The sequence below is a fragment of the Haliaeetus albicilla genome, chromosome Z (assembly GCF_947461875.1).
Source record: "Haliaeetus albicilla chromosome Z, bHalAlb1.1, whole genome shotgun sequence".
NCBI classification, from domain to species: Eukaryota; Metazoa; Chordata; class Aves; order Accipitriformes; family Accipitridae; genus Haliaeetus; species Haliaeetus albicilla.
The window spans coordinates 18,728,003-18,755,603 of NC_091516.1; the positions used below are offsets into that span (position 1 = coordinate 18,728,003).

General features: G+C 37.0%; 1 protein-coding gene across 1 annotated transcript; it reads left to right on the plus strand.

Annotated features, from left to right (window-relative positions):
- Nucleotides 1-27,601, plus strand: LOC104316920 (uncharacterized). The gene is made up of 7 exons (XM_009917530.2): nucleotides 1-77; nucleotides 3,505-3,669; nucleotides 5,578-5,700; nucleotides 7,666-7,713; nucleotides 10,102-10,190; nucleotides 11,612-11,704; nucleotides 19,214-27,601. Exons 2-7 carry the CDS (start codon nucleotides 3,558-3,560, stop codon nucleotides 19,400-19,402), a joined length of 654 nt encoding a protein of 217 aa, XP_009915832.1. The 5' UTR covers nucleotides 1-77; nucleotides 3,505-3,557; the 3' UTR covers nucleotides 19,403-27,601.

Sequence of the window (27,601 nt, forward strand, 5' to 3'; positions counted from 1 at the left end):
ATTGGCTGAAAGAGAGGTGCTTCTAGCATTCCCCTGAGTAGAAGTATCCCAGCAAAGACAATAGCAGGCAAAATAAGGTAAGCAAGAGTGGAAGATTACAGCAGGGTTTTAAATAGACTTCGATTTAAGGTTATTTTATCAGACTGCTTGTTTAGAGTCTAACAAATAGTGATACTTTCAGTTGACTTTAAAGTTTTCTTCTGAAATCTCTTCCTTAGTCTAGTTTATGTCTATTTTTCTATGTTTCTATATCTAGTTTATAGATTTTGTAAAGTCTGTCTGATTTGAAATAGATGATAACCTCATTATTTATTAGCTGTAGGATGCCAAAAGTTCTTTTTAATCCATTGTTAAATTGTAACAAACTTGGAGGAGTTACTTAGGTTCTTCAGAAGCAGAACTGTCAGCTGCAAACCAATACACTAGACAAATACAGTTCTGATCCTTTAATGGTCTTAGACATACCTTGTAATGAATGTACCAATATAGTATGATATAATATTTGGGCTGTACCACTGTGTGAATGAACTCCAAAATTTTAAATTCTGTTTTCATGTACTGAATTTAGTTTAATTTTATGATCATATGTGTCTGGGTGTTAAGTGGAAGAGAGAGAATAATGGCTAAGAACAAACAAGATCACTAAGGGTGCAAGAGAAGCTAGATAACAGATTTTCTTTGCTGCCTTTGTATAAATGAATTGATATGGTCTATGTAGCAGGAAAAATTTTCAAACTCCCTGTGCTTTTAGGGTGATCTTGTTGCCACTGGCCACAAACATGCTCAAGTATATCTGATTTCAGCAGTTTAAAGAGCTATATCTCTAGTTTCTGCTTCACTTGTACTTAGCTTAGATGCAAAACAAAATAAAACAGACCCAAGTTTCCAAAACAAAGAGTGGTTGATTGGGTCTGCAGCCAGGAAGAGTATCCAGCTCTTCCTAGCCCTCTTCAGGCAGCACATACCTTACAGAAGAGAGAAAAGAACAGAAGAAATGGGCATGAAAGACATTAAAACAAAGAAATAGACATAGGAGGAGACATACAATATTAAAAAACAATGAATGAGTATGAAAAAAGTGGGAGTAGGTGACATCTACATAAGAACACGGAATGAGAGGAAAGGCTTATTGAAATGGGAGTATTTATATGTCACTCAGTCTTAAGGGACATGTGAGGAAATTCAAGCTATGGAAGATTTTGTTATATATTGTAGAGCACTTTATTTGTTCTGGAGAGCTAACAAAGGTGAAGTTCTACCACAGAATTTTCCATTTTCTGCTCGTTCAAACAAGCTAAAATGATTAAACTTAAGTACAGTCCTTGAGAACTTCAAAGATTACCCGTCTATCTTTCTCCATAGAAAGTCTCCTAAGATTTATCCACTTCCTAAATATGCTTCTGAAATTTTCTTTAAACTGGCCTGCTCTCTTCAGGAATTCTTCAGGGTCTTGGCTTGTAATCATCCTCCTTTTCTTACAGTGGTGGGTGTAAATAATGCAAATGCAAGACTCTGAATCTAGATGGTTTGCATGGTATCACACTGGTTCCCAAAAGAAAAAAGAAAATAATTTCATTAAGCGTTTAGTACTAACTCAACATAAATTGGCATTAGTAACTGCAGTATACAAAGGGCAAGCCCAGCAGAAGACAATTCCCTGACTGCTTCACTGGGTATAAAAATCAGGAATTGGGATCTTCAGAACTTCTGATCAAGTGCAGCCAAACTAGAATTGCACTTAATGTTTTCAGTAGGAATGTTCTGTAAGGGATTAAATGTCTGGTTTTGAGTATCCTAGATCTAACGATGTCTTGATGCTTTGTTAATGCTGAATGCCTAGCACCCTATCATGTCTCAAGATCCACAAGCTGGTGTTACTGCCCACATACTCTGCAGAGCCTGATTCAGTTAGATGTTTGCAGAGTGCAGGTCCCAGTCAGGACTTAGTGGAAAATCACAGAGAGTCTTCTTTTTTATTCAGCTTGCTCAGGGATAAAGCAATTTCAGCAAGAGGAAGATCCAGCCTTTACTTTCTACCTCTGACTACAAGTTATCAGACATTTGAAAAATGAGATATCTTTACTAGGAAGAATAAGTTAATTCTTTCTAATAAATGTTTCACTTTTCAGTGGCCTAACTGAATGTTTAGATACAACTGAAGAGCCAAAGAGAGCGAAAAAAGAGCCTTAGTTAGCCTTCGTAGTCTAGTAACAAGAGAATTGCCAGGGACAGAAGTATTTCATTTCTACCATTTCACATAAATATCTAATGTGAAGTCCTGCATCAGTGAACTGAGCCAAACCAGAAGATGGAACTCCCCTGCCCTGTCTGAGTTCACAAATCATTACACTAGTGTCAGAGCCATGATCTCTCTGGCCTAACTGATATTTAGTTATTCTGTGCAAAGCTGCATGGGGCTAAAATTATACCCATCTTTCCTTGGTTCATTCACCAGTCTACCAGACAAAATTGAAGCTCATAATTTTCTTTGGTCTGCACTTGCCATAAACAATTGTCATAAACAGTTGACTTCAGAAGAGTGTGTAGACTTGAGAATTCCAGTTTCCCTTTCTCCAAACCAAAGGTCCTTAGCTTTTCTGAAATGCAGTGATTTAAGCTGCATCCTCAGGATATCTTATTAGCTTCCTGGGTGGTTCCTCAGTCAGTGTGGTTCCCATTCTTAGATACCAGCCTCTCCTTAGTGTATCGAGCCTAGGTAATGCTTAAATCCTTTTATTCATCTAGCCTTCAAAAACTGAAGAGCATTATTTCTTGTAAATATAGTCACAAATCAAACATAATTTGAAAAATGCAGAGCACATTGAAGTGAAATTATTGAATTGTAAAGGAAACATTAATAATTTGAAAATATGAATGGTTGCTAATGGTAGGACATGGATTTTTTTTCTGGTCACTTGTGATAGTCAATAATTGTAATATACTCCTCAAATTTCCAAACTCCAGTCCTCATTCCTGAGGTAACGTTTCCTGAACTTTGGTTTAAGATTGCAATATGGCTGCATGTCTTTGCTGGAACTCAGATTATGCTGTGTTGAATTTAGCATAATTTTCAATCACTTATGAATACTTGGAAAATTATCTTAGACTGTATTCTGAAGGACAAAAAGAATATGATTTTTCAATCCAGCTAGCAAGGTGTAGGCAGGTTGCTAGGACTGAGAAGCATAAATAAATTAAATTGAAGTCACATAAACTGCTTATATTTTATCTAAGGGCAAATCTTTTAAAATATAATCCTTCAACACAACTGTATCCATGATAACCTGCATCTTAGTGGAAGTGTAGGTAGGTAACTGATTTACCGTCTCTGGAAACACACCATTTTTGCCTTGCAAGACACAGGCTTGGGTCATGCATGCAGTGAAACATTTATTGATTTTATCCTGCTTCCTTTAACTGTCTTTTATCAAAATTATACTCTTTGCAAACTCGTTTCTCAACTGAAACATGAACTATTGTGACAGATTCTAACTCCTACTTTAGAACTGGAAAAGAGAAGCAACTCAGCTTGTCAGGATTTCTCGAGTGTGTCCGCAATGCTGCTCCGCTCAGGCCGTGAAAAGCCGTATGAAGAGTCTCCCCATAGAAGGCAGCCTGTTAAGAAGCAATCTCTGCCAAGAACTGTAAAAACAGCTTCTGGAAAGTCAGGTAACTCTTTCCTGAGTGACAGGTGTGTTTGTAATCTTGGAAAGATGATTCTAGTCCAAGGGAGAATCCAACCAAATTGAGTATGTGGAACACCTTATCTATAATAAAGTCAAAAACAAAAATACCTGGAGGAACAAAAAAAAAAAGAAAGCTGCCTTTAAAACAACCAGTACAGAAATACTCCTCAAAACAGTGACATTAGATTTTTCACACCACCAAATTCAGACCAGTAATTCCTAAAGTACTTCTATACCCCCCTGGAAATAATGAATGACATAGCAGTCCTGCCAATTGTTTTATTTTGGGCACTGTACTAGTTCTTCTAATTCTAGTTAAAAGTAGAATTCTTACACTATAACTGTTGTAATATAACAATTTTTAAAAGGCTTGCTGTATTAATTATTGTAGCTGTTGTCCTGTTGCTTTTTAGAACAACCCATCTTTTTACTGGAAGCCTGATAGCCTTAGTTGCCAGGCCTTTGAAGAGAAGGCCTTTGTCCACGCATAGATCAGCTATGCATGTGCTGAAGGTCCGACACAGGATGTGTCAGACCTGCCACTTCTGGAGGGTGTGACTTGATCTGTCAGGGTGTGCATCGCTCATCTCTTTTGTTGACTGCACATGCAGAGTTTCTGCTCAGCCTAAACAGGGTGGAAAGAAAGCTTCTCGGAAACAACTCTATTTTTTTCAAAATGTCTGCTTAGATACAGATGTTTCAGAGGAGGTACAACAATATAAAATGAGTAGAAAAGTTTTGGGCGAAGTCAAGCATTCCCAGAACATTATGTCACTGCTGGTGCATTTTGAGTATCCTGTTGTTTTACTTGCCTACTTGTTCTGGTGAAGAAAGGACTGTTTATCTTACAGCATACCCTGAAGGTCTGTGTGGTCTCAGAAATGTCTTAACTGAATTTGAAAGCAGCAAACCTATTTCAGTAAAACAATATTCAGCCTAACATAATTAGAATTGTGCCTTATAGTATTATTCTGTAGGTGTCTGACACCCAAGTGACTGGACCAACATCCTTTTGATGTCCAGAACAGCACAGTTGTGTTCAGTAGTGATAGGGAACAATTTCCCTCCTGACAGCTTTTAGCTGTGAAGACCTGGGGTTTTTTCAGTGAGAGATGTCAGGTGCCCAAAATAAATGCTCCTATTTTAGGTAGCCATGTGCACTCTAACCTAAAACTCTTGTCTGTACACAGATCCAATTTTCAAAGTGCAAAATTGGGAACCAGGCAAGTACTTATCTATGAAATAAAGGAAACTAGTCTAGAAACAGTTTGCGGCAGAGATACTTTCCCTACTTCACCTCTTCTCTTCTTCAGAATGAAAACTTATAACTTAACTCTGTGTTTTTCACATCTGTCTCTGTGTGCAGGCTCCCGTGCACAACTTTGCTCTGGCTCTGGCTCTCCACAGGGCTCTCTCCCCCACTGTAAGACTAGTCATTCATCAACCAACTGCTAATTTAGGCCCCCTCTCTTGTGTTCAAATTTCTCCTGTCCCCATTAGTCTCTTCCAACACAGCTATCTGCAGGTTGTCCACAATCCCCCTTCTTACACTATCCCTCAGGCTCTTGGGTTGGAAGCCAATTTTTCAAGCTCAAGTTTTTGCATATGTTAACTCTCCAAAAGGTCCAGCATATATCTCTTCTTCTCACTGAGATAAGCTTCCAAGGAAAGAAATCTTTCCTTTCCTTCTTCACACTACCATCAAGACCCCAAAACAGGTGCTTAAGCCCAATGTACAATTTCTATTATATGTCAGCTATACTGTTCATAGTTCAGATATACATAGATTATTAATCAAAGTTTGCTATAAAAATACACTCGATCTTTTTATTACAGAATTTTACCATTTTTCTGTTGCTAGTAAAATTAATTACAACTCATTTTTCGTTAGTGTTTAGTCTGCGAGAAACACTGAAATGCTATATACTGACTGAAGATTCAAAAACAGTGCATTTTGACATAGATGAAGATGGTCACCATGAAATTTCAACCAAGGATTCACAGTCCCATGAAGGTAGTGTGCTTTTTATACCAAAATTCACCAACCATATGTGTACTACTACTGGACACTTTATAATCTACTATTATGTGTACTGTGTTCAGTTTTGGGCCCCTCACTACAAGAAAGACATTGAGGTGCTGGAGCGTGTCCAGAGAAGGGCAACCAAGTTGGTGAGGGGCCTGGAGCACAAGTCTTATGGGGAGTGGCTGAGGGAATTGGGGTTGTTTAGCCTGGAGAAAAGGAGACTCAGGGGAGACCTTATCACTCTCTACAACTACCTGACAGGAGGTTGTAGTGAGGTGGGTGTTGGTCTCTTCTCCCAAGTAACAAGCAAGAGGACAAGAGGACATGGCCTCAAGTTGCACCAGGGGACGTTTAGATTGCGTAATACAAAAAATTTCTTCACCAAAAGGGTTATCAACCATTGGAACAGGCTGCCCAGGGAAGTGGTTGAATCACCATCCCTGGAGGTACTTAAAAGACATGTAGACATGATGCTTAGGGACATGGTTTAGTGGTGGACTTGGCAGTGTTAGGTTAATGGTTGGACCTGATGATCTTAAGGGTCTTTTCCAACCTAAATGATTCTATGATTCTATGTTTTCTGTAGACAACATTATATTGTATCTTTATGAATATTGATAGTGATGTAAGAAAACTTTCATTCCAAGAGAATGAAAGCAAAGATAATCCTCGGAGACAAGGGCAAAATGGAGGAAAATAGAGAAGATTTTGCAATTTGTGGGATTATTTCATTTTTCATGGAACTATTGTTTTATCTCAAATGCGGCTTCTCTAATTGACACCAAAAATGGTACCACAACTAACATCACAGAAGTAGTTGTTAGAGGGTATTCTTTTGGTAGAGAAGAGGCAAATAACAACAAATGCAATTATTCTAGAATTGTACTTTTTCCAGAGATATGAAAGTAGGGAGGAAAAACAATAAACCATATTTCTAACTGAAACACAGGAAAAACTTGAAATCTGTAAAATAGCTATCAACTTACTGAAACTTTATTTCTTACAAAACCCCAGCTTTTACAGGAATAAGAAGTCCATTATATATGCTTCAGATAAAGACATAGAAAGGCTTGTTTGCTACATTTATAAACTAAATTAATGTTACTTTTATTCTATTAAATTGTGAATAATGATAGCTGCACTCGTAAGGTGCAGCTTTATATCTTTTGAAGTATCTTTTACTTGATAACTTCATCCAAATTTGAAGTAACTCATACAATTAGTATTGCTAATTTATGAACAGAACCAAAACCTGTATTGGCATACAACAGAAGCAGTTTCTGAATAGATTTGTGGTATGACAATCCTGATGTAGAAGATACTGGTGTTCCTAGAAGAAAACGAAAAAAAAGGAAATGCTATGTGATATTGTTATATATGTAAATGCAAGCACCACAAATGTATATTCATGATGGTACAGTTAAGACAACATCATATTAGGAACCACCTGTAACCTGCGTGTTTGTGACTTTGGCCTGAAGTAGATGATGCCTTCCCCAGATAGCTGGCTAGGTGATTCAGGCTAATGTTAGAAAAGCCAAAACCCCCTGCTCTCACTACCTGTTACTTTCCAGTCTTGTACATTTCGTATTAAGGTCCTCACATCTGCTGCCAAAGACTTTCAGGCTTCTCTTTGAGAGCATTTTAGGCCTTACATCTCATTAGTGACCTCTGTTTTTTCAGGTGCCTTCTCTTTTGCAAAGATAATTAATCAATTAATACATTTATTAGATTTCAGTCATCAGGGTACCTGTTCACAAGTCTAACTGTGCAGTCTTCCAAGGTTATATGAATTCAGAGACCTGCAGGAAATGAAGTCTGATGCCTGTTGTTATTACATACTCTTTCTCAGATTATGTTTTAAAACAATTCTGTAAATTGTTTGTGATGTTTTTAAATTTGAAGTATGTAATGATCTAATTCCACATATTTCTTAAATATCTTCTATTTTAGATATTGCATGGTTAAGCATGTTCACAAGGAATGAACCAGCAGTAACTGGTAAGATTCTTGTGGGAATAAAAGGTATCATTCCCTTTGTTAAGGTCTGAATAGATTTTGAAGAGGTGTTTGAGAGTAGGAAAAGAAGTTAGTAATGTTTTATACATAGACTTGACATTAGAAGTAACATATTTTACCAGATTTTCATTTAGGTCAGGTTGCTGGACAACTCTAAAAAAGAAAGAGCCTTTCTGTGTTCCATAAGAAGAAATCTTTACAGTCAAAAAATTTGCCGTAGCAAGTTATGAGTAATGGCTTGGACTGAAGGCAAATGTATATGAGGAAATAGAATGTACACATGCTAGAAAATCCAAATTCTTTTAATGAAAAGTGTGTGTGCTCTGTTGCTGGCTTATGGGTCTTAGCTAGCAAAGCCCTATTGTAACAGGAGAGGAAGAAAAAAAGAAATTAATATTAAGAAAGAAGAGATACATTTTTTGAACTTTCATATTGTAAGCATAAGAAATGATTGCCAAAATCAAAGATATATTAGTTCCAGGTATTCCAGTAGAAGAGAAATGTATTCTAATTTCAACCATAAAGGGCTGCTGTAATAGAGGAGAGCAAATACCATCTGGTCCAGGACTGCTCCTTGAACAATGGCCACATGAGGATTTCTAGGTAACAGTATAAAATATTGATACCCTCCCAAATCCCAATGCTTTGAATTTCAGGCACACCCCAAGCAAGAAGTGGTTTCTTTTATTTAGTCAATTTCAAAGCCTTTCCTTTGCATGAATTTGTAAAATTGCCCCTTAGACTCTGGTACGGTTTTAGTAATGAGAGAAGTTAGGTAATTCATCCAAAGGCCATCAGAGAGTGTAAGTATCACATATGAAATCACAGAAAGGTTCCTTACTTTCCTTGCCATTCACTGTCTGCCTGACAGACCACTTGTCACATTTTTCAGAGGTGATGAAGAAAGGTAGTCTGCTTTGGATTTACACAGACTAAACAATGTATAAACAAGCCTCAATAAACTCTATAGATGGAGAAAGCCAAGGATAGTTAGGATGTAACTCATATTGACATACGTCCCCAATCAACTGGCTGGACTCCTGCATCCCTCTTTTGTTTCCACTCTTACTTCTAAGCTAGAACATTCTTGGCTTGGATATGAAATCTCTCTTGCCTGCTGATGTGCCTCTTACATGCTGCAGCTGAACTTGGACAATTGCAACTGAGGCAATTTAAACCGATGCCAAAAAAAGTAATAAAAATGGCAGAATTTTAGACCTTCTACAGTCTACCACATGTATCTGAATACACATGTAAACTGAGTAAAATACACTAGCCTGGAGTGTGTCTCAATTTTTAACAAGGATTTCTATGCTATTTTCATGCTGTAGCTGGCTCAGACAAAATTCCTTCAGACTTCCACAAAATCATTACAGTTAGGGTATGTTAGGACAACTAAAATCAGGACCAGGATTAGAGCAGCTAAAATCGGTCAGGTGGGATGAATATGTTCTGCCTTCAAAGTCTGAAAAATACCTTTGGCAATATGAAAAAAAAATCTCCTTAACTGCAACTGTTAATGCATAATAACTTAACCTCTGGAAAATTTGTATTTAGTTGCTGCAGTGATGGACATGCAGATCGACTGCTACTTTGTTATATTTTTTTTCTAAAACAGTACACTTGAGATACTTTTAAAGGCACAAGCAGTATTATTTGAAGTAAATCTGCAAGACAGTCAGAGAGTTATAGCATCACTGGATAGTTATTAATGTCACAGGCTTTGCTAGGTAATGCTTTTGTATGCCGTATCAGTTGACAAATGGTACCTTGATTTATTTACTTTTTTGCTGAGGCCTTGAAGTACTAAAAGGTAATGAATACTGTCAATTTATCAGGCTGAGGAGTACCCTTTATTGATATACTGTTATTTCCTGCAGCTGAAAAAAACAGTATCATCTCAAAAAGAAGTAAATCCAATGCACCCACAATTACGATATTTGAAAGATTTTGACTTAGAAAGCATACAGAATATAAAAGGGAAAAAATCCTACATTTTCCATAGTGATGTATATACATAGTCAGGTATATTACATAAACACATATATGACATGTATGCTTTAAGTACTAATATATATGCCTTTGTAGTTCGTATTATATATATTAATGTATAACTGGTATTCCAGACATTAACTTTAAATACAGAGAAATAAAGTATATATATGGCAAATTTAAAGCATCATAAAGCCATAGACTTTAAATACTTTACAGAAGAGAACAGTATCAAGAGTGATTATATTTGTTTCTATTCCTATGCTTATCGATGTAAAGTGAACCTGAAAGTTGTCTCTTCACAAAATATTTTCAGCTATGCTTCATTATACGAAGTGATACACATTTTATTACAATATTCTTCCTTATGTAAAACAGATTCTAAAAATTTCGTGATCCTCACGCAGAGATCAAAGTTTAATGAATTTGTCCTATTGTGCAAGGGTAAGAAGCAGCTCTCTCTGAAGGTAAGAAGTTGTTTATCTCCTTTGTAACTTGTGGGTGCTCTTTCTTACTATACAACAATTTCCCCCACAGAACTTTTCAAATTCATTTTCCTTTACTTACCACCTTCCACATTTCACAACTTCTGACTACCTTCCTCTATTCTGTCTGGGGAAATATTTAAAGTAGGTTATTGCAAAAATCATTCAGTTAGGTAGTTGACTACTGTCACTAGAAGGCAGTTGGGGATGTTGGGTTCCAGTCTCTGTGGAGGGAGAGGGGGCTTCTTAACCAGAAAACATGCAAGAAATAAAAGAGGAGGAAGAAGAAGGAATGCTGCCTTGGAAAGAGATGAGTTTAAGAGAGGAATTATTTTCTCCTGATTGACCTGAATTACAGGATAAGGCATGTGATGAAAAGATACTACAGCTGGATGTAGTAGCCTGTTTTAAATATTTACCATTGGTTGTCAGAGCATTCCCATTTTCTTCAGTCTTGTAAAAGTTTGTTTATGGTAGGAAGAGCTGGCAAGGATAGTTTACCCTGTTGGAGTTTTATAACATTTACTAAAATCTGTCTGAGGAAGAATGTTATGTTGGAATTTACCCTCTAAAACAGGGCAAAGGTTTAATAAGCTCTGTTTACACAGATTATGTTGAGATAAAGAATGACCCTTCATCTAACACTGGCCATGCATGATGGTGTAAATTGCCAAATGCTTACTCAGATTAAGTCTCTGATGTTTTTAATTTGTTTTTAATTCACAGATGACTTTCCATAAAATCTACTTCCTGAAATTATCTGGGGAAATGTATTTTGCAAGAGACATTAATTATGTTTATAGCTTGTTATCCCACTGGGATTTTCCTTTCTATCTTTGAAAGAGCAACTATTTTAAAAGGATTTTTCTGGTTCAGAGATTACCTTTTCATGGTTGTACCAGACTGTGTTTCTTGACATGATTAAAAGAATTTATTATCTGAAAATGAGGTAAGACATAGTTAGAGTCTCCCAAATATGTAAAATCCTTGGAAGGATCATGGACGTTTCTTTTTCCAGCAGAATACAAATAATTTTCTTAATCTCAACAGGAATTTTGGTATGGAAGATGACAAGGCTCCTTATCTATGATAAAGTTTTGGTATTCTGTTACAATGTGGTTCAGTCTTGGCTGCATTGCAAAATAGAATCTGAGCATTAAACACTTTGAAGGACTGTCTTTGGTCAACCAAAATTCATTTTGCATTGCAAATGGTAAAAGAGGAATATATTCATGGAAGTGTTTCAAAAACTTACCAACTTATTCATCTTGGATAATTTGAATGTAAATATTAATGGACTTTATTAAAAAAGAGAGTTTTCTTTAGAATTAATACTACATTTGCTGTATTACAAGAGCAAAACATGAAGACAAAATTACCAATCTGTGTGGTTGTAAACACAGGTCTTAAAAGCATCCTGTTCGGGGCGGGATTATCCTTCAGTGGAAAGATGCAACATGAAAACATGCAACCATGAAAATCCTGACTTCAAACAGGTATATAATCATAATCATAAATGTATTTGTGTAAGACAGTGTGTAAGCAAACATAGGTGTAAAAAAAGTGCAGCTAAATGCATCCTGCTGTTACTCATTAAGTGAATAATTGTTTACTTTCCTACTTCAGTGGATTTTTAGTATTTTCCTCAGAAAAAGGAAAATAAGAACTTTTCCATACTTTTGACTTGACTTGTTATTTATGAGTACATCCTTCAATCTACAGGCAAAGTATCTGACTTTCAATTAAAACATGAAAGATGGAGATGTTTCCCATATTATTATGGTCATATAAAATGCAGGGAGAGAGAAAATAGTTTTCACCTGATGCAAATCCTTAGACAAGATCTAGAAAATCTGGATGAGTGTATTAGCAGATCTAGAAGGGTCAGATTATAAGAGTAATGAGGTGTTTAAGAAATAGTGAATCTATCAGCCAAAAACTTCCGGGAAGTAATAAACCCATAAAAGATATAGAGAGAGAGATATATGTATATATATATAATTTAATATAAATAAGAAATAAAAGTAAGCAGTCTCTGAAGTACTTTCAGACTGAATTCTTTATCAGCAGATGATTATAGATTGGAAGTAATGCACTGTGTATAGAAATACAGGTAGTCAGGTGGTTTCTTAACACATTTTTGAGAGCAAAGCTTGATTTTGTTGGCTCTTCTCTAAATAGAAATAATAAAACATTGTGAACACAGGAAAGAAACTACTTTAGTTGTTCTATAAGGTATCTTAGACAGAAGTTCTAACCCACAGGAATTGAAAAACTAAGGAATTATAGCTAATAATAATTTTTGTTAGGGTTGTAGTCCAGTGGTTTTTCTGTTCAGAGGGATTGGAAAGACAATCTTTCAAATTTCAATGAGCAAAATGAAGCTATCTGAGATCAGATAGCTTTCAGAACTTCATAACAGTGAGTAAGAAACACTGAAAACCTAAAATTTCCAGCCTAATATTTCTAACATTGCTAACATTTCTCCTAAATCAGAAAAGAATTCTGGTAATTTGAAATGATAAGAAGTTTCTTATTTGAAGTCATTCTGAAATGGTCTTTCAAAGGTATGAGCTACAGTACTACTAATTTTTATTTAATAATTAATGAACAAATCTCCTGCATACTGGGCCTGGGGTCCTTCAGTTTAAGCTCCTTCTGAGGTACTTACTTGCCACAAATATTCCTTGGCTCTACATAGAAGGAGAAATCAACGAAGCTTAGGAAACTTGTAAGGCAACTTCTAGTCCCCTCCTTGTATGATGTAAACCATCACAGTCATATTGCATTTTTCTAAAATGTATTTTATACGCTTTTTTATAGAAAAAGATATGCCTTTTCCTGTGGAGCTGTTCATAGGGAAAGGATTAGTGTCTTGATGGCTGCAAGTCTTGGGGGACGGCTGGAAAGAAGAGCTGTAACTGTTGCCTGTAGAGACCTATTCATCACTCCATGTTTCTAAACAGATAATTAAAATGAAAAATTAATTCTGAGAACCCATGCATTACCTAACAAGACAGACAGTGTTCTGCTCATCATGGTTTCTTGCTGATTCCTTCAAGTAGAAGAAAAAAATGTTACTCATTTGTGTGAGGAGAACTCAGCAGCCTGCACTTGAACCACAGGCAGTTAGGCTAAGATGCAAAATCACGGTCAGGTCTGAATCATGTGATTCTTAATACACCTTCTAGAATGAGTGCATTGATGAGGAAATAATTTCTGGTGTGATGAAATAAGCCTCAACTGTCCTTAGGATGAAAAAGTGTGGGAGGAGTTGACTGAGGTGGAGGAATATTTCTCATAGTCAATGACAAAGCTATGTGGTGTCTTAAAGACAGGCATTTTCCTTTTTTTATTGGAAGACTACCAGTAGAATTACAGAAACATGAGAATCTGTGGATCCTGCTGTTATACCAGCAGGAAGAGTTGCATATAGTGTTGTAAATTTCCATTTCTGTAACCAAGGCTTATGGAGACACAGTTCACAAGCAATATTTATTACATTTTATTAATTAGGCTGTTATTATCACAATAAAATAATAACAGCTTCCAACAGCAAATAATAACTTATAATAACATCTTATTCTGATAGGGGATTAAGTCAGGAAGGTAACACAGATCACAACCAATATTTATTGCAACATGATGCTGGTAAGAGCGGAAAACTGTTTGCATCGTACATGCAGTCACTGCCTCACTCATTGTACACACTCGCAGTCACCCAGCTGGAGCAGCAGTGGAGAGGCCAACCCCAGTGGTTCACTCAGGAGCTGGCTTACATTTACTTATAACTGTAATTATTTTAACCCTATAATAGAGCATGCTTATAATAATTAATAATTTCATACAAGCAAATGCAGTTAACCACACAACAGGATGAATTAAGAGATACAGAACAGTATTTCCCTTCAGCTCCACCACAGAAAAGGTTTTCCCAGCTATCTCCCCACAACATTTTGACAATGATGGGATGTTTCCCACCCCTTCTAGATAATTCTCCCACTAACCAATACAGTCCTCTTAGCACAACTACGATTACATTTACAAACTTCGTCACTTGATGTAGCCCACACAGAGGAAAGTGTTAATCCCAGTCATTTCTGAAAAAAACCTAGCATATGGTTATGATGTTGAAATGAGTTTTATTTAGCACTCACTGTTGACATTAATGGCTTGATTTGACCTGGAGCTCTCAACTAGACTGCTACTATTTCATGCTCTTCTTATCTTCTAGCAGTTTCCTTAGAAGTCTGGACAAAAATTATGCAGCCATGTAATATCAGACCTGGGCCTGTATCCTTGTGATACAGGCAGCTAAACAGATCATAGGAGAAGGGAGTACGGGGGGAACAAGTAATAGAGGGCGGAATTACCAAGGAGAGTTGTTCACATTATGTGTTGTTACATGTATGTATAGGTTTTAATGTTCTCATTTTACCATTTTCATTAATTATGTATAGATTTTTACTGTTTCTTTTTTACTCTTCCAGAAGTGCAAGGTTTAGTGATTATATATTGGTTATCAGAGAAGTACACATCTCCTTCAGTACATATCTTTAGTATCTCCCTTCAGTGTTATTTCTGTTCTGATTCAACCACAATATTTTAGTATTCATGATATATTAACACCCTCCGATCTTTGCATATGTATACTTAACCCTCTCAGCTCTTACACTTAGTTTTCCCTCAGTTTCAAACCTTCCTTTATCTTTCCTTTCTCAGTTGATACCCCTCCTCAATTCCTTCGTGACTTAACACATTTGCTTAAAAGGTTAGTGAAGTGAGCAATTTTATCACTAGATCTGGCTGCTCTTCTTCAAGTTGTTGTCCCTTGGTGGATAATGCAGGGTGATTAGGTTATTATAACTAGACAGCATTTTCCCAAAACTTTGACTGGATGGAATTCCCCACCCTGGGTGGATTGAGATCTGAAGGGCTGCAATTCTCAAAGCTTCATTAAGAGCTGTGACAGTTTTTATTCTAGGGTCCTCTCTACTTCGCTGGGTGGTGAGATGAATCGAAACAAGACAGAGACAGATTAAGTCAGAGGTTAGCTATGCAGTCATAAAAGATCTTATTGTGGGACTTACTCTTTACTCCAGTCAAACAGGCTAAAATAAAGAAAATGAAGCTCCAAATAGGCAAAATCCGGCAAGTGAGGTCCACAGAATTATGTTGGTTCAAGACTTTTGAGTCGGTAATGACAATGCCATGTTTACTGCGCTTGGCTGCTGGCCAAGGTCAACCCACCACAGTCCTTTTTGGCAACCAGCATGCAGCTTCAGGGGTTTCTTTGTCTCCATAAGTTGATTCATCTGTTGGAGACCCAAGGAGTGATCAGCAAGGTTCACTCACCCTTCAGTAGTCCTATATGGCCGGTGTGAAAGTCTGATGGAGGGTGGAAGTTAACAGTGGGCTATTCTGGCCTGAACAAAGTCATGCCACCACTGAGTGCTGCTGTATCAGGTGTCCTAGAGCTTCAATATGAATGGGAGTCAAACGTGGCAGAGTGTATGCTACAACTGATATGGCTGAAGCATTTTTCTTGATCCCTTTGGTAGTAAAGCGCCGGCCATAGTTTGCTTTCATGTGGAGGGGTGTTCAATACATCTGGTACCAACTGCCCCAGGGGTGGAAGCACAGCCCTACCATTTGTCGGGACAGGACCAGTTGTGAGAAAGAAAGCACTGAGGTGTGTTGGCCCCTGCCAGCAGCTACACCCCCCCCAGCCACTCACTTAATCCCACTCCCCACCAGTGGGACAGGGGAGAGAGTAGCAAGAGCAAAAGTGAGAAAACTTGTGAGTCAAGATAAAGACTGTATAATACGTGAAGTTCAGAAAAAAAACCAAGTGATGCAAAAGTACTTACTCAACTCCTCCCATAAGCAAATCAATGCCCAGCCAGTCTCTGAGCAACAGCCACCTTGGAAGCAAAAAACCCCCACCCTCTTCTTCCTCTACACCAGTCTTTATGGCTGACCATGACATTATATGGCATGTAGTATCCCTTTGGCCAGTCTGGGACAGCTGTCCCAGCTATGTCATGTCCCAGTCTCTTGCCCACCCCCATAGGCCTACTTACTGGGGCAGAGTGGGGAAAAGAGAAGGTCTTGATGCTGTGCACTCACGGCTCAGCAATAGCCAAAACACTGGTGTGTCACCAACCCTGTTTTAGTCAAATCCAAAGCACTGCATTATTTATTTGTAATACTTTCCAAGCACCATAGCTTCTTTGATGCAACTGAGATGTCAGCTCAGTTTTACTAGTTTGCCTACCATCATTGTACAACATATGCATTTTTTGATCATGGGCTCATTTCCTTGTTTCATCTGAGGCAAAATGTAGATTGTAGTGTGCCCTATACTCCTTTGTGTAACATGTCATGACAATGTAAGATGATTTGTTCTGTTTCAGCTGGCCTTCATATCCATTCCTTTTTATCTTTTTGCTGCTTCCTGGTGTAGAACACAGCAGCTGAACTTAGCCTGGGGTTATGCTCATTGTGCTTTGTTCAAACTGACTAAATCATTTTGAGTCTGTTTATTTTAAAACTTGGATACTACTCTCTTGCATATTCCTCTGTAGCTCCCATCACTGACATATTATTCCGCAGGACAATGTTTTTTTCTTTAACCTGTGGAGACAACATTTGTAGCATTTTTCTAACATGAGCATACATATGCTATTGCAAGTGCATTGTGAATCACCTGTGGGACATGAGTAAAGGTTTATTATTTTGTCACTAAAAGTGAAACCTAACCTGCAAATTGGTTCTTCATTTAATGCAATGGCAAAGAAACAGTCAGATCTGTAACTGAAAACCAGGGTGTTTTCTTTTTCGCTGGAACTTGCAAATGATCTCTCAGGCATGCTTGCTGCCATAGGAGCTGTCCTTGGGATGAACCTTATCTGGCAGTAGTCCACCATATTCTCCAGGTTTTCTCATCAGCCATCTTAACAGGCCATAATAGAAACTGTCTGATTTCTTGCAAAACACCTTGTTCTTCAATAACCTGCTGCAAGTCCCAGCCCTAGCAGTGTTTGGATATGCTTCTACTCCGAGCTCCTCTTTCTTCTCCCAGTCACATGATATCATTCCCCAAATCATCTTCCTGTGATGGCTCTGCCATCTAATTTTCCATCATTTCATGCAGATACAGCAGGTATTTTCAGTTTTTACATCTTGATCTGCTTCTCCAAGCACTTAATTTTGGTTTCACATTTACCAGGTCCCATTGGAGTCTCCCTTGCTCTAGGGTGAATTTCTGCATTGTACACATTAATCCCTCTCCTTGCTTCTGCAGGTTTTCTTTCTTCTTCTTTTTTTTTTTTGTGAAGTCACCAGATTCTCTTATTCCATCTGTATTTCTCTATTACCTTTTTGAGTCCCTAGAACGTATTTCTTTCCTAAAAGCAAATTACCTTCAACTTTCCTAATAGTATTTTTTACAACAGAAGTTTTTGATTGAAGCTGCAGTTACTCTGCTGTTACACTGGCTTGATCAGGACAGAATGTTTTAGCTGCTTCCCATTATAGCTTTGCTAATATGGGAGGTGTATCCTGAAGTTTCTTTCATGCACTCTGCAATAACTGCAGGAAATTTTCTTTCCATCCCCTGTTGTCATGTGGACTGAAAGAACACATTCCTGCTTCCATGAAAAGGTGGTTATTGCCAATGCTGTAATTTCCAGCATAGCTGAGGCTCTTTAATATCCTCCAGCTTTTCCCCAAGCATTCAGTTTCATTTTAAAGGTCCCCTTAAGCATTGTGCACAATGATAATGCACCAGACTGGTCACATTTATAGAACTGTCTTGTGAGTAGGATTAGAGTGTTCAAACAGATCACTGAAAGGGCAAGATGAAATAATTTGATTATGCTGTATTCATTTACCATCTCAGTCTTCCCCAAAAGATATTATAAATTCCCTGCTCCCTGACAAGAGGCTGAGTTGGGGGAAACACAAATCTCAACCTTTTATTAATTAAGCTCCTACTATTAGCAGCAGATAACTATTCACACAGTCTTCTCAGTTACTCCCTCCCTTGGTGCACACACTCAGGAGCCGGGGCTCGTACCCACACTCTGGGGGTTTCCAGGCACAAAGTCACCGATGGGGTCCCTCATTTCAGCAGGTGTGCTTATACATACTGCCCTGTAGTCTTTGTCCACCTATAGCAGCCCCTGCTTTCTGGGATGCAGTGAGTTACGTGACCCGTCGTGGGTGCCAGTGTGTGGTAGAGGCCTTGGGCATGTTAAGCAGCTCCTTGGTACCCTGAGTTTATCAGTTTTTGCAGATTGAACAGGGCTGCTAGTCTCCAGGGCTTACGGTTTCAGAGGCTAACTCTCAGCACATACTCTTCTTCTCTCTGGCATGGTGTTTTCTGGTAACTATTTCTCCATCCTCACCCTGAGGTGCCAAGAGAGCGCAAACACATCCACACACACAGAGGGGTGGTTTTGACAATAGCCATGCCTCCAGAGATGCATCTTAAAAAAGTGCATTGGAAACTGAAGATGTACAGAAAAATCATAGGTAATAGAACAGGTGTTTATGAGTAATTGGTACTGTGACGTTCTAATTTTGCTCCAAAAGAGGCAAGAAAAACTGTGGATTGATGTTTTGTTCCCAGTGGCTGTTGACAGTGTAGGTCTGTGGTAAGAAAATAACCAGATGAAAATCCTAAATTATCTGAATAATAGGTATACTGCAGAGAAAAACTGCTGGTCTTTTTGGGAAGCAAAGGAATGCAGCTATGAGTCTGGAAATACTCAGTCCTTTGAGGGAGACAGGTATTATTTTATTCCTAGTTATCACAGAATCTGTCCCAAAATTATTAGGTGTTGCCAAAGATCTACCTAAAAATTGGTAGATAGGTGGCACTGGAGAAAAGCATTCAAAATATAACAAGCCAGCAACATACATGAATTTTTGTCACATGAAACCCTATAGAAAGTCTTTAAAAATATAACATATGTTCTTTACTTTGTGTGTTTTCATAGCTGAGTGAAGATAATCACTTTTTCATCATGCACTACCAAGGAGATTCAGTGCAGTTCCAATGCTATGAAGATAGAAGTTACTACCTGTATGTGAATGACGACTCACTTGATATTCGCAAGCCGGAAAACAAAGAACCCAACGAGGACAAAAATTTTTACTTCAGGGTGTCATATTTACAGGAAAAGTAACTTGTCTGCCTTTCAGTGGCCTAAGTGTCCATACAACTTCTGTAATAAGCTAACAGAAGAGAAGGAAGGTTGAGATAAACTAATTTCCGTTTTGGCTTAATTTTTACTTTTTTTGTAATTTCTTGAGACACCATTTTGCATCAGTAACATCCTTTATTTCTGTACTTTCAACAGGAAAAGAGAAAGGCTAAGTTTGAAAAGCATACTAACTGATCAGTCTCTTTGTGTCTTACCTGCACAATTATGATTTTAAGGAGCTCAGTTCTTCTGGAAGGGGAAAAATACACAGGGGATATTTTGAAGGCAGGGGAAAAAGAAGGAAGTGTACATGGATATGAAATAGAAAGCACAGTTAGTTCTCCACATGGTAAACATTTTACTTTTTAAAAAATGTCTCTTATGAGCTCACCTGAACTTGACAAGAAAATACTTAGATATTAAATGCATATGTGCATGTCCTAACTGACTGACTGACTTTGGGAAAGGAGTGGAAAAGGTATCTCAGGTCTAACTGAGAACAAAGGAAGAGGCTGAAGGTTAGTCTCTGCTCCTGTAGCTCCAAGTCAGCGCATATACTCCATTATGCAATTTCAGCATCTATCCAGCATGGCAGCTCTCTAAGAAAATGTGCACAAAGCATCAGACTCACAACGTGCAGGCAGAGGGAGGGAGGCACATTGAACTGACGGGGCATAACAGATGCCTGTGAACACTGGCAGAAAATTGCTATGACATATTAGCTTCCATCAGTGAATCACAGAGGGAAATGCCATCATGTGTTCAGCTGCAAAGTGGAGTGCAGAACAACACCTGAAAAATAAATGTTCAAAATGACTAAATAAAATAAACACTAGGTGGTTATGTGGGATACACTGGAGGAGCAGTAAGAGTACCTGCCTTTTAGCAACAGGGTCTGTCAGTGTGAAATGGAAGATGCTGACACTTAAATGTCCATAGATCATACCCTGCAAGGCAGAAAACATTTGAAATACAAGAGGAGGCAAAGTAAAAATTTACACAGAATCACGAGGTGTTAAAGATCTGGTTCTCCACTGCTGTGCATGGAGTCCCACTGTGATTTAGTGGCAATTTTCCTTCATGCAAGTCATTTGGGAATGTATGTATATAAATGATAGACATCATGCACCTATGCCAAGAGGTTGTTGCTTAGTTGCAGTGGAAAAACCTACAGGCCACACAACACTTGCATGAATTTTTCTGTATAAATATAATAAACAATGCATACCAGAAATAGGAAGCCTAACATCAGTCACACCAATGTACATTACAAGAAGGCAATTATTTGTGGTAGACCAAACTCCAAAGGTCTGTGAGATCTTAAAAGATTCCTCCTCTCTCCCTGCTTCCAGCACTGTGGAGTTTCACTGGTAGGCTTGTTGTATTCTTCAAATAGTGAAAATCATTCCATTGCTTCCAATGCTGACTGAACAGAAGACAGCTTTTGAGTATTCCCTAAATAATACTTACAACTTCTGGATCTGTTAAGAGTTCAGTGAAGTCAGTGGGAAGAAAAAAACCCCAAACTCTAGATATTGACTTCAGCATACATTATACTAGATTGAAATTATTTTAGTACTATCTATTATGTTGCACAAGAAATAAATTCAATTATATATCAGGTACAATGACTGCATTAGCTGATACACTAACACTTCATAATCATACATTTATTATTGGTAATGTGATCACCTTACTAAATTACAGAAGATGCTTTCTAGATGATAAGTTTATGAAATGATGACAACTACATCATAAAGCTCTTACAAAGCATACTAATGAAATCAGCATTGCAGATGTCAGCAAAAAAAGTAATGTTGACCTCAGTAAATTTTTAATTTATTTTATAGTTAAAACTTAAATTATGGTTACATGCAGAATGTTGTACTTTTACCATCTACTGTAAAAATAAGATTTTTTTTGACAATTTAAGGGACAAAAGCCCTTATGGAAAGCAGCAGTGGTAATTTTGTAAAGTTTCAGATTTGAGATATAAGTCAGTAATGTCATTTGACAGTTTTTCTCAGAAAACACAGTAAATTCAGCCAGCTTTGTAACCATAAATGTACATAGAAAAACAAGTTAACAATTTCTGGATTTTAATCTTTCCTGGATTCTTGTTTTGCTCATACAAACTCTTCAAACTGACATTTTCAAATTCCCATTAATCTGAGTGTCTCATAATTGGCAGACAAGTTTTTATTTTGTGAGATGGAAGGCATGTAGAAATTTTATTTTAAAACAGAAAAGGAAAGCCAGTGAGTCTTTTAGAAAAATATAGCCTCTAACCTTTACAATACAGAAAACATTTATCCAATGTATCTAACAATTGAATATGAAATATAATTACTATTTTGCAGTTTATTTTCAAAACAGTACTGATACTTTTTAACTTTTACTTAGCAGATGCGACAATTATTAAAATAGTAATACAAATATTTTGCTCTTGTGTTTATCCTTCTCAAAAGCTGTGCCTTAAAGAAAATACCACATTCTGTTTGCTGCAGAACAATTTAATGCAAATGTTCTTCATATATAACTTTTAGTACTTTGACCATATTTGTGACTTGTTAGAACAAAACTTGTGAGAAGAACATAACTATAAAGAATGTGATCCTTATGCTAGTTAATCTGACAAAAGCTAACCTAAGTAATGTATGTAAAAGAGGAGACCATATCTTCTTAGGATCTATGTGCTATCTTTTCAGGAAACCAGAGTTCTTTCAATCATGGAGAAAGGAATGGTCATCTACAGTGGGAAAAAAAATCATTTACAGTAAAAAAACACTGAAGACTGGTAAAAAAATGACTGCATTAAACAGTGAGTTTAGGAACAACTGTCATATGTTAACGCAAGAGACTGGCAGCCAGCCTTGCTAGGCCCGAAATATGTGCCTAGTATACACTGAGTTACATACCACCTTCATTATGGGTAGCCAAAAGAACTAGAAGTTAGAATTAGAAACTGTTAGTCTAATGAATGCTTTTACAGTCTAAATAAAATACAACAATCTAGCATTAGTGCAATTGCAACAGCACTAAAACTTGTAAGTAATCTAAATCATGCAGTTTCTGTTATGGATCTTTAGTAACACAACACATCAATACACAAATACTCATTTATGCCTCTTCCCTGGTGTGAAGTTCTCACTCTTCCAGTCATTCACAGTCTGAAGTCAACAGCCTTTTTTTCTTAGATAGAATGATGTGATGATGTTGCCTTTACAATACACTTAATAATATAGATGTATCTTGTAGTTCCCCACTGATTTAGACAGAAGAGTATTCTGTCTTGAGTGTTGCTGCTTTTAGATATACATGGCATGAATTTTGAAGTAGAAGGTGTGTATAAACAGAGATTTGTTTAATGTCATCTTGGTTTTGTTTCTATTTGCCCATAATTTGTCTAACCAAAGAAAACATAGGCAGGCTAAATTCCTCCGAAGTTCATGTATTTTAAATGCAACTCCTCATATTCCCTGTATATATGAGTAGCTGCAGATGAGCAGATTCTCTACCAGCTTCCCTCTTCATTGCTTCTGGCAAATTGCATGGGCTAACCAGTACCGAGGATGAAAGACAGCAGCTGTTAATGTACAGCTCCTATGTTAACATACAGTTCACTGAAGCTGTCCTTCTCTAGCACTGCCTGGTGGACTTCAGGTGAACGGTAGTAACCTTGTATTCAAATTTTATCACATCAGCAAGCTACAAAAAAGTTCTCAGCAGCTGAAAACAAAAAATTTCTTTCTTTTTCCAAACCCCGATATTTATTTCCAACCTGTATCACAGGGCCTAGATCTCCTGTGTCTGGAATGACTGAAGGGGGCAGCCAAGCAGGTCAAGGAAAGAAAGCTTTCCCCTCTCTTTGGCATTTGCAAGGCTGTATCTGTGGCACTGTGTTCAGTTTCAGGCTTTCCAGCACATACTGGAGCAAGGCTGGACAGAGGCATGAGGATGGTTAGGAGGATGGAGCATTTGAGGAGGAGAAGCTAGGGCAGCAGGGTTTGTTTGGCTGGCAGGTGAGAAGGGTGACTCTTCACCTAGCTGAAGGGGGATTGTAGAGAAGACAGAACAAAAATTTCCGTAGAGGTGCACAGCAGAAGGACAATAGGCAGTAGTCACAAGTTGTAGCAAGGGAAATTCTGACTGCCTGTAAAGAAAAAAAATAAAAATGATAAGGATATGTAGGAATTGGAACAGGTTTTGTGATTATAAAGTGTCCACCTTTGGAGTTTTTCAAAATTCAACTGGACAAGGCCCTGTGTAAGCCCATTTAACGCTGAAGGTAAGCCTGCTTTGAGCAGGCGGTTTGACAAAATGACTTCCAGGGGTTCCTTACGATGCAAATTATATTGTGATTCTATGATTCAAAGGCAGCTTCAGTGTCTTAGAACTTACAGAATATTTAATCCAAAGAGCGAAAGTATTTAGTACAACCTACACAAAGATAACAGAAGAACCACATAAAAGCAAACAAAATAAATCCTATTGATTCCACCTCAAAGCACAATGTTTTCATGACTACATGCAGGCTTGAGCCCAGAGGAAAAGATATTCAGTGTCAGAAAAAACGTCATAACAAGTGAAAGATTCCCTCCTGATCTCCAGAAAACTCAAAGAGAAATACATAGGCTATTTCAAAGCAGAAAACTGTATAAGGAGAACAAGGTTCATTTGGAAAATGAAAGGTAATTGCAATATGATTATCAGGTGAATTTAAAAACTACTGTCATTTTACCTGATTGTTTCTGGTGTAGTTTTTCTTGCAGTAATAGTCTTCTCAATATTTGAATGACCTCAGTAAATAACAGTAAGCATATTTCATTGTATTGAAGTCCAGTCAGTTCTGTAAGGATTCTCCCCCCGGCTATTAAAAGTAATGAGTAAACCACAGTTTTATTAAAGAAATCAGAATGTACATTAGGTATTCTAATAATGTTAAAAACTAAAAGATCTAATAAACCTAGCTACAAGTGTTACCTAAATTTCACAATTTTTGCAAATTACTACCAGGATAATTAATTCCTGTAATAAATAGATTTTTCTCTCATAGACATTGGAGTTGTGGCTGACAGGCATGATATTTTCTGTAACATTAAGACTGTCCTGTTAGGCATTACACCAGCAAAACTGACATTTGCACTGCTTTCTCATAAAAATATTTACAAAGAGAAAGCAACTAGATTTCCAGTATTCTAGTCAAGTTGTTGGTGTAGCAGGCTTCAAGCCTAACTGTTGTCAACGCAGATAACTGAAGTGATTAGCAGACACTGATAAGAAAAGGTAAAGTGTTGTTTAATGTATCTTTGCTGCCAGTTTGTTGGTAAAGGATTCTATGGTGTTTTACAGAGACTGAATATGAGAAATACGTGAAAAAAGGGGTGACAAAGTCTAGAAAAGGTATTGAAATTGGAAAGAAAAATGTAGAGAAAGAGAACAGATCAGAACAGAAAGACATAGTATGGAGAGCAGAAAGATACACAAGAAAAAAAGTTGGCTAAAAGGTATAAAACAGAGAGGTATAAAGAAAAAGTTTGGAAATGAAGCACAGAAAGAATAGCATGATTCTATGTGCATTCCTTCTTCCTTCTAGAAAACTAACAAATAGAAGAGTTAACTACACCAACCCCAGGTAAAAATCTGTAGTTCTCACACAGCTGAGCAGAGGATAATGTCTTGAAATCTCTGTATCGGTCCCAAAGTCCTTTTATCATAGTACTGATCATTTCCCAAATGAGTGCAAATCACAGTTCAAAGAAGTCATAAAGGTATGTTTAAACAAATTCTTTTACCCCTGTGCTCACCTCTGCTCCCAGGTTATTCTACAGTTGTACAGGGAGCTGCAAATAAGATAGACTAATGGAAATGATGCCCTGGGGTGTGTTTGTGAGATAACAGGTATGTGCTCTTACACAAAAGAAATTAAATCTATTGCCTGTTGTTTGAAGCTTTAGCTCCTCTCTAGACATCATGTTAACTAAGTGGCATATCAGATTACTTTTTTTTACTGTATGAGAAGAAATGCAGGGAAAAAAAAATATAGCTATGCATGCATGTGGGGTACTTACATTTTGGCTAATTAGAAATTGATGTGTTCATTATTCACTGCAGCTTTACTACAGAATTTGCAAGATCTCTCAATCTGGTTTCAACTTCACTTTTTTGATAGATTAGAAAGACAGAAAGTAGTTAATTAGTAATTAATTATGAGTTTGCTTTGGTTTTAGTGTGAGCTTCTCTATATAAAGTCTTATTTAGAAATAGAGGATATATAATTCAAAATACAGTTTCAGAAGACCCATACATTCTGACCTTTACCTGCTTTCTTTACTGGCAGCTCCACATTTTCTGTCTGAAATTAACATTTTCTTTGAAATTACGTAACTCTCTTGAATAAGGTCATACTAAATACTAGACTATTAGTCATGCTAATACATTATATTAAAACTAGTATTAACCACTACCATATGTTGACTGCTAACATTATGAACAAATATGTTCTGTATTTACAAACTTAGGCAATCTTTGCTGACAATTAAGCTTCACTCTTTAGATAAGCCTTAAAACTATTTTATGGGTTTGTCTCAAGAGTAGAGAAATTAAGTTTACCATGACACACTGACGTGCCTTTGCTATAAGTCTTTTTTCTGAAACCATGATACTGAGATGATAACAACTAGCCATGCTTTTAAAGACCATCTGACAAAGTATCTTGAGGCATTTCAATGTCTAGACAGTACTCATTCTTTCCAATTATTTGTCATTTAAATGAGTCTAATAATTAACAGAGGTAGTTGCTCAATGTTTTTGAAACTGGAATTTACAAAGTGTAATCTGGACGCAGCACAAAACCCAGTTCTTGCAGTAAATGAAAACGAGAACTTCAAGATTTGTTCCTGATGATCAGATGGATCTCAAGATCAGCCATGAATTAGACAAAAATTGATGATGTGCATCACAAGTGACAAGTAACATGTTTGAGTTCACTCTGCTTTGAGCAGCAGAGCTGACTACATGATTTCTGGAGGTATCTTCCAACCTCAGTGACGCTACGATAACTGCTGGTGATTCTATTCTGTAAAAGGAATTTATTGTGGGAAAAAATTGCTCCTGGGAGGAACATCAGTAACATGAAAATGGTATAAAAATACTTTGGGTGAAAATAAAACATTTGTTTGTATGAAATTTTCTGTTTGGAAGGACACTGAGCTAAATCCTCAAATATGAACCCTAAGTAATCTCTTTGTTGGTAGATTATATTACTGTAAGAGTTCTATAATGTCTTCTTAATTCTGTGTCCAGTGTTTTCAGTATTGCATTATCTACTTTTTTCAGAGGTAACTGAAAAAATTAATTTTGACAACAGTAGCTGTACCATCTGTACTAAAACTACAAATTTATCTCTCTAACTCTCATTGTATTCATATACCCTCACAAGATATTGCTGGATATGTATCATGCTCCAAAACTCACTGTGTTTTTTCCACTTATTCCACATCTTAGAACTGTAAATAAGCAAAATGGTTGAACTTGTGGTACTGTAAACAGGGACACAGTCTGCACTGGTATAGCCTGCAATAACACTTCACAATCCCATAGTGCTTTATGAGTCAAAATTTTGTAAAATATTAACATGCAATAAAGGTGAATACAAATTTTATTGTGTATATTTTAAATAGAGGAAACTAGAGACAGAAAAATGACCTAGCCAAGACAAGGCAACAGCAAATGGCAAAGCGAGAATTCTAACTCATGATTCCCAATCCTACACACATTCCTCTGGTATTGTTCTAGTGCAGAATTGCAGCTTTGTGGTATGTCTGACCTCCACACACATTCTCACAGCTAAATAATAAGATTCTAATAGATTTTCTGTAACTATCAGAGTATGAACATTTTAGAATATGGAATTCAAAGCAAAGGAAAGTGTCTTGCTAATGTATCAATCAGGATTGATTTTGACCTTTTAGTATTGAATTGCTTTTTTCAAAACTGAAATGAAAGTGATTTCATATGGTTTTTATTCTAAGGAAATGTAACAGGTTACTGACAGGAAGCTAGAAAGCACTTCAACCTGAATATTTTTTGGAACTTAGTTTTAACAGATGAGATGATCTACAATGTTTAGGTATACGTGTACTATATAAATCTCAATAAATTTAAAAAGTTTTAACTGTG

Bases quoted from the DNA above. Each gene is read 5' to 3' on its own strand.
- LOC104316920 (XM_009917530.2), top strand. From the start codon at position 3,558: ATGCTGCTCCGCTCAGGCCGTGAAAAGCCGTATGAAGAGTCTCCCCAT. The intron at 10,191-11,611 runs GTAAGAAGTTGT...TTGTAAACACAG, and splicing joins AGAAGCAGCTCTCTCTGAAG to GTCTTAAAAGCATCCTGTTC. The intron at 11,705-19,213 runs GTATATAATCAT...GTGTTTTCATAG, and splicing joins AAAATCCTGACTTCAAACAG to CTGAGTGAAGATAATCACTT.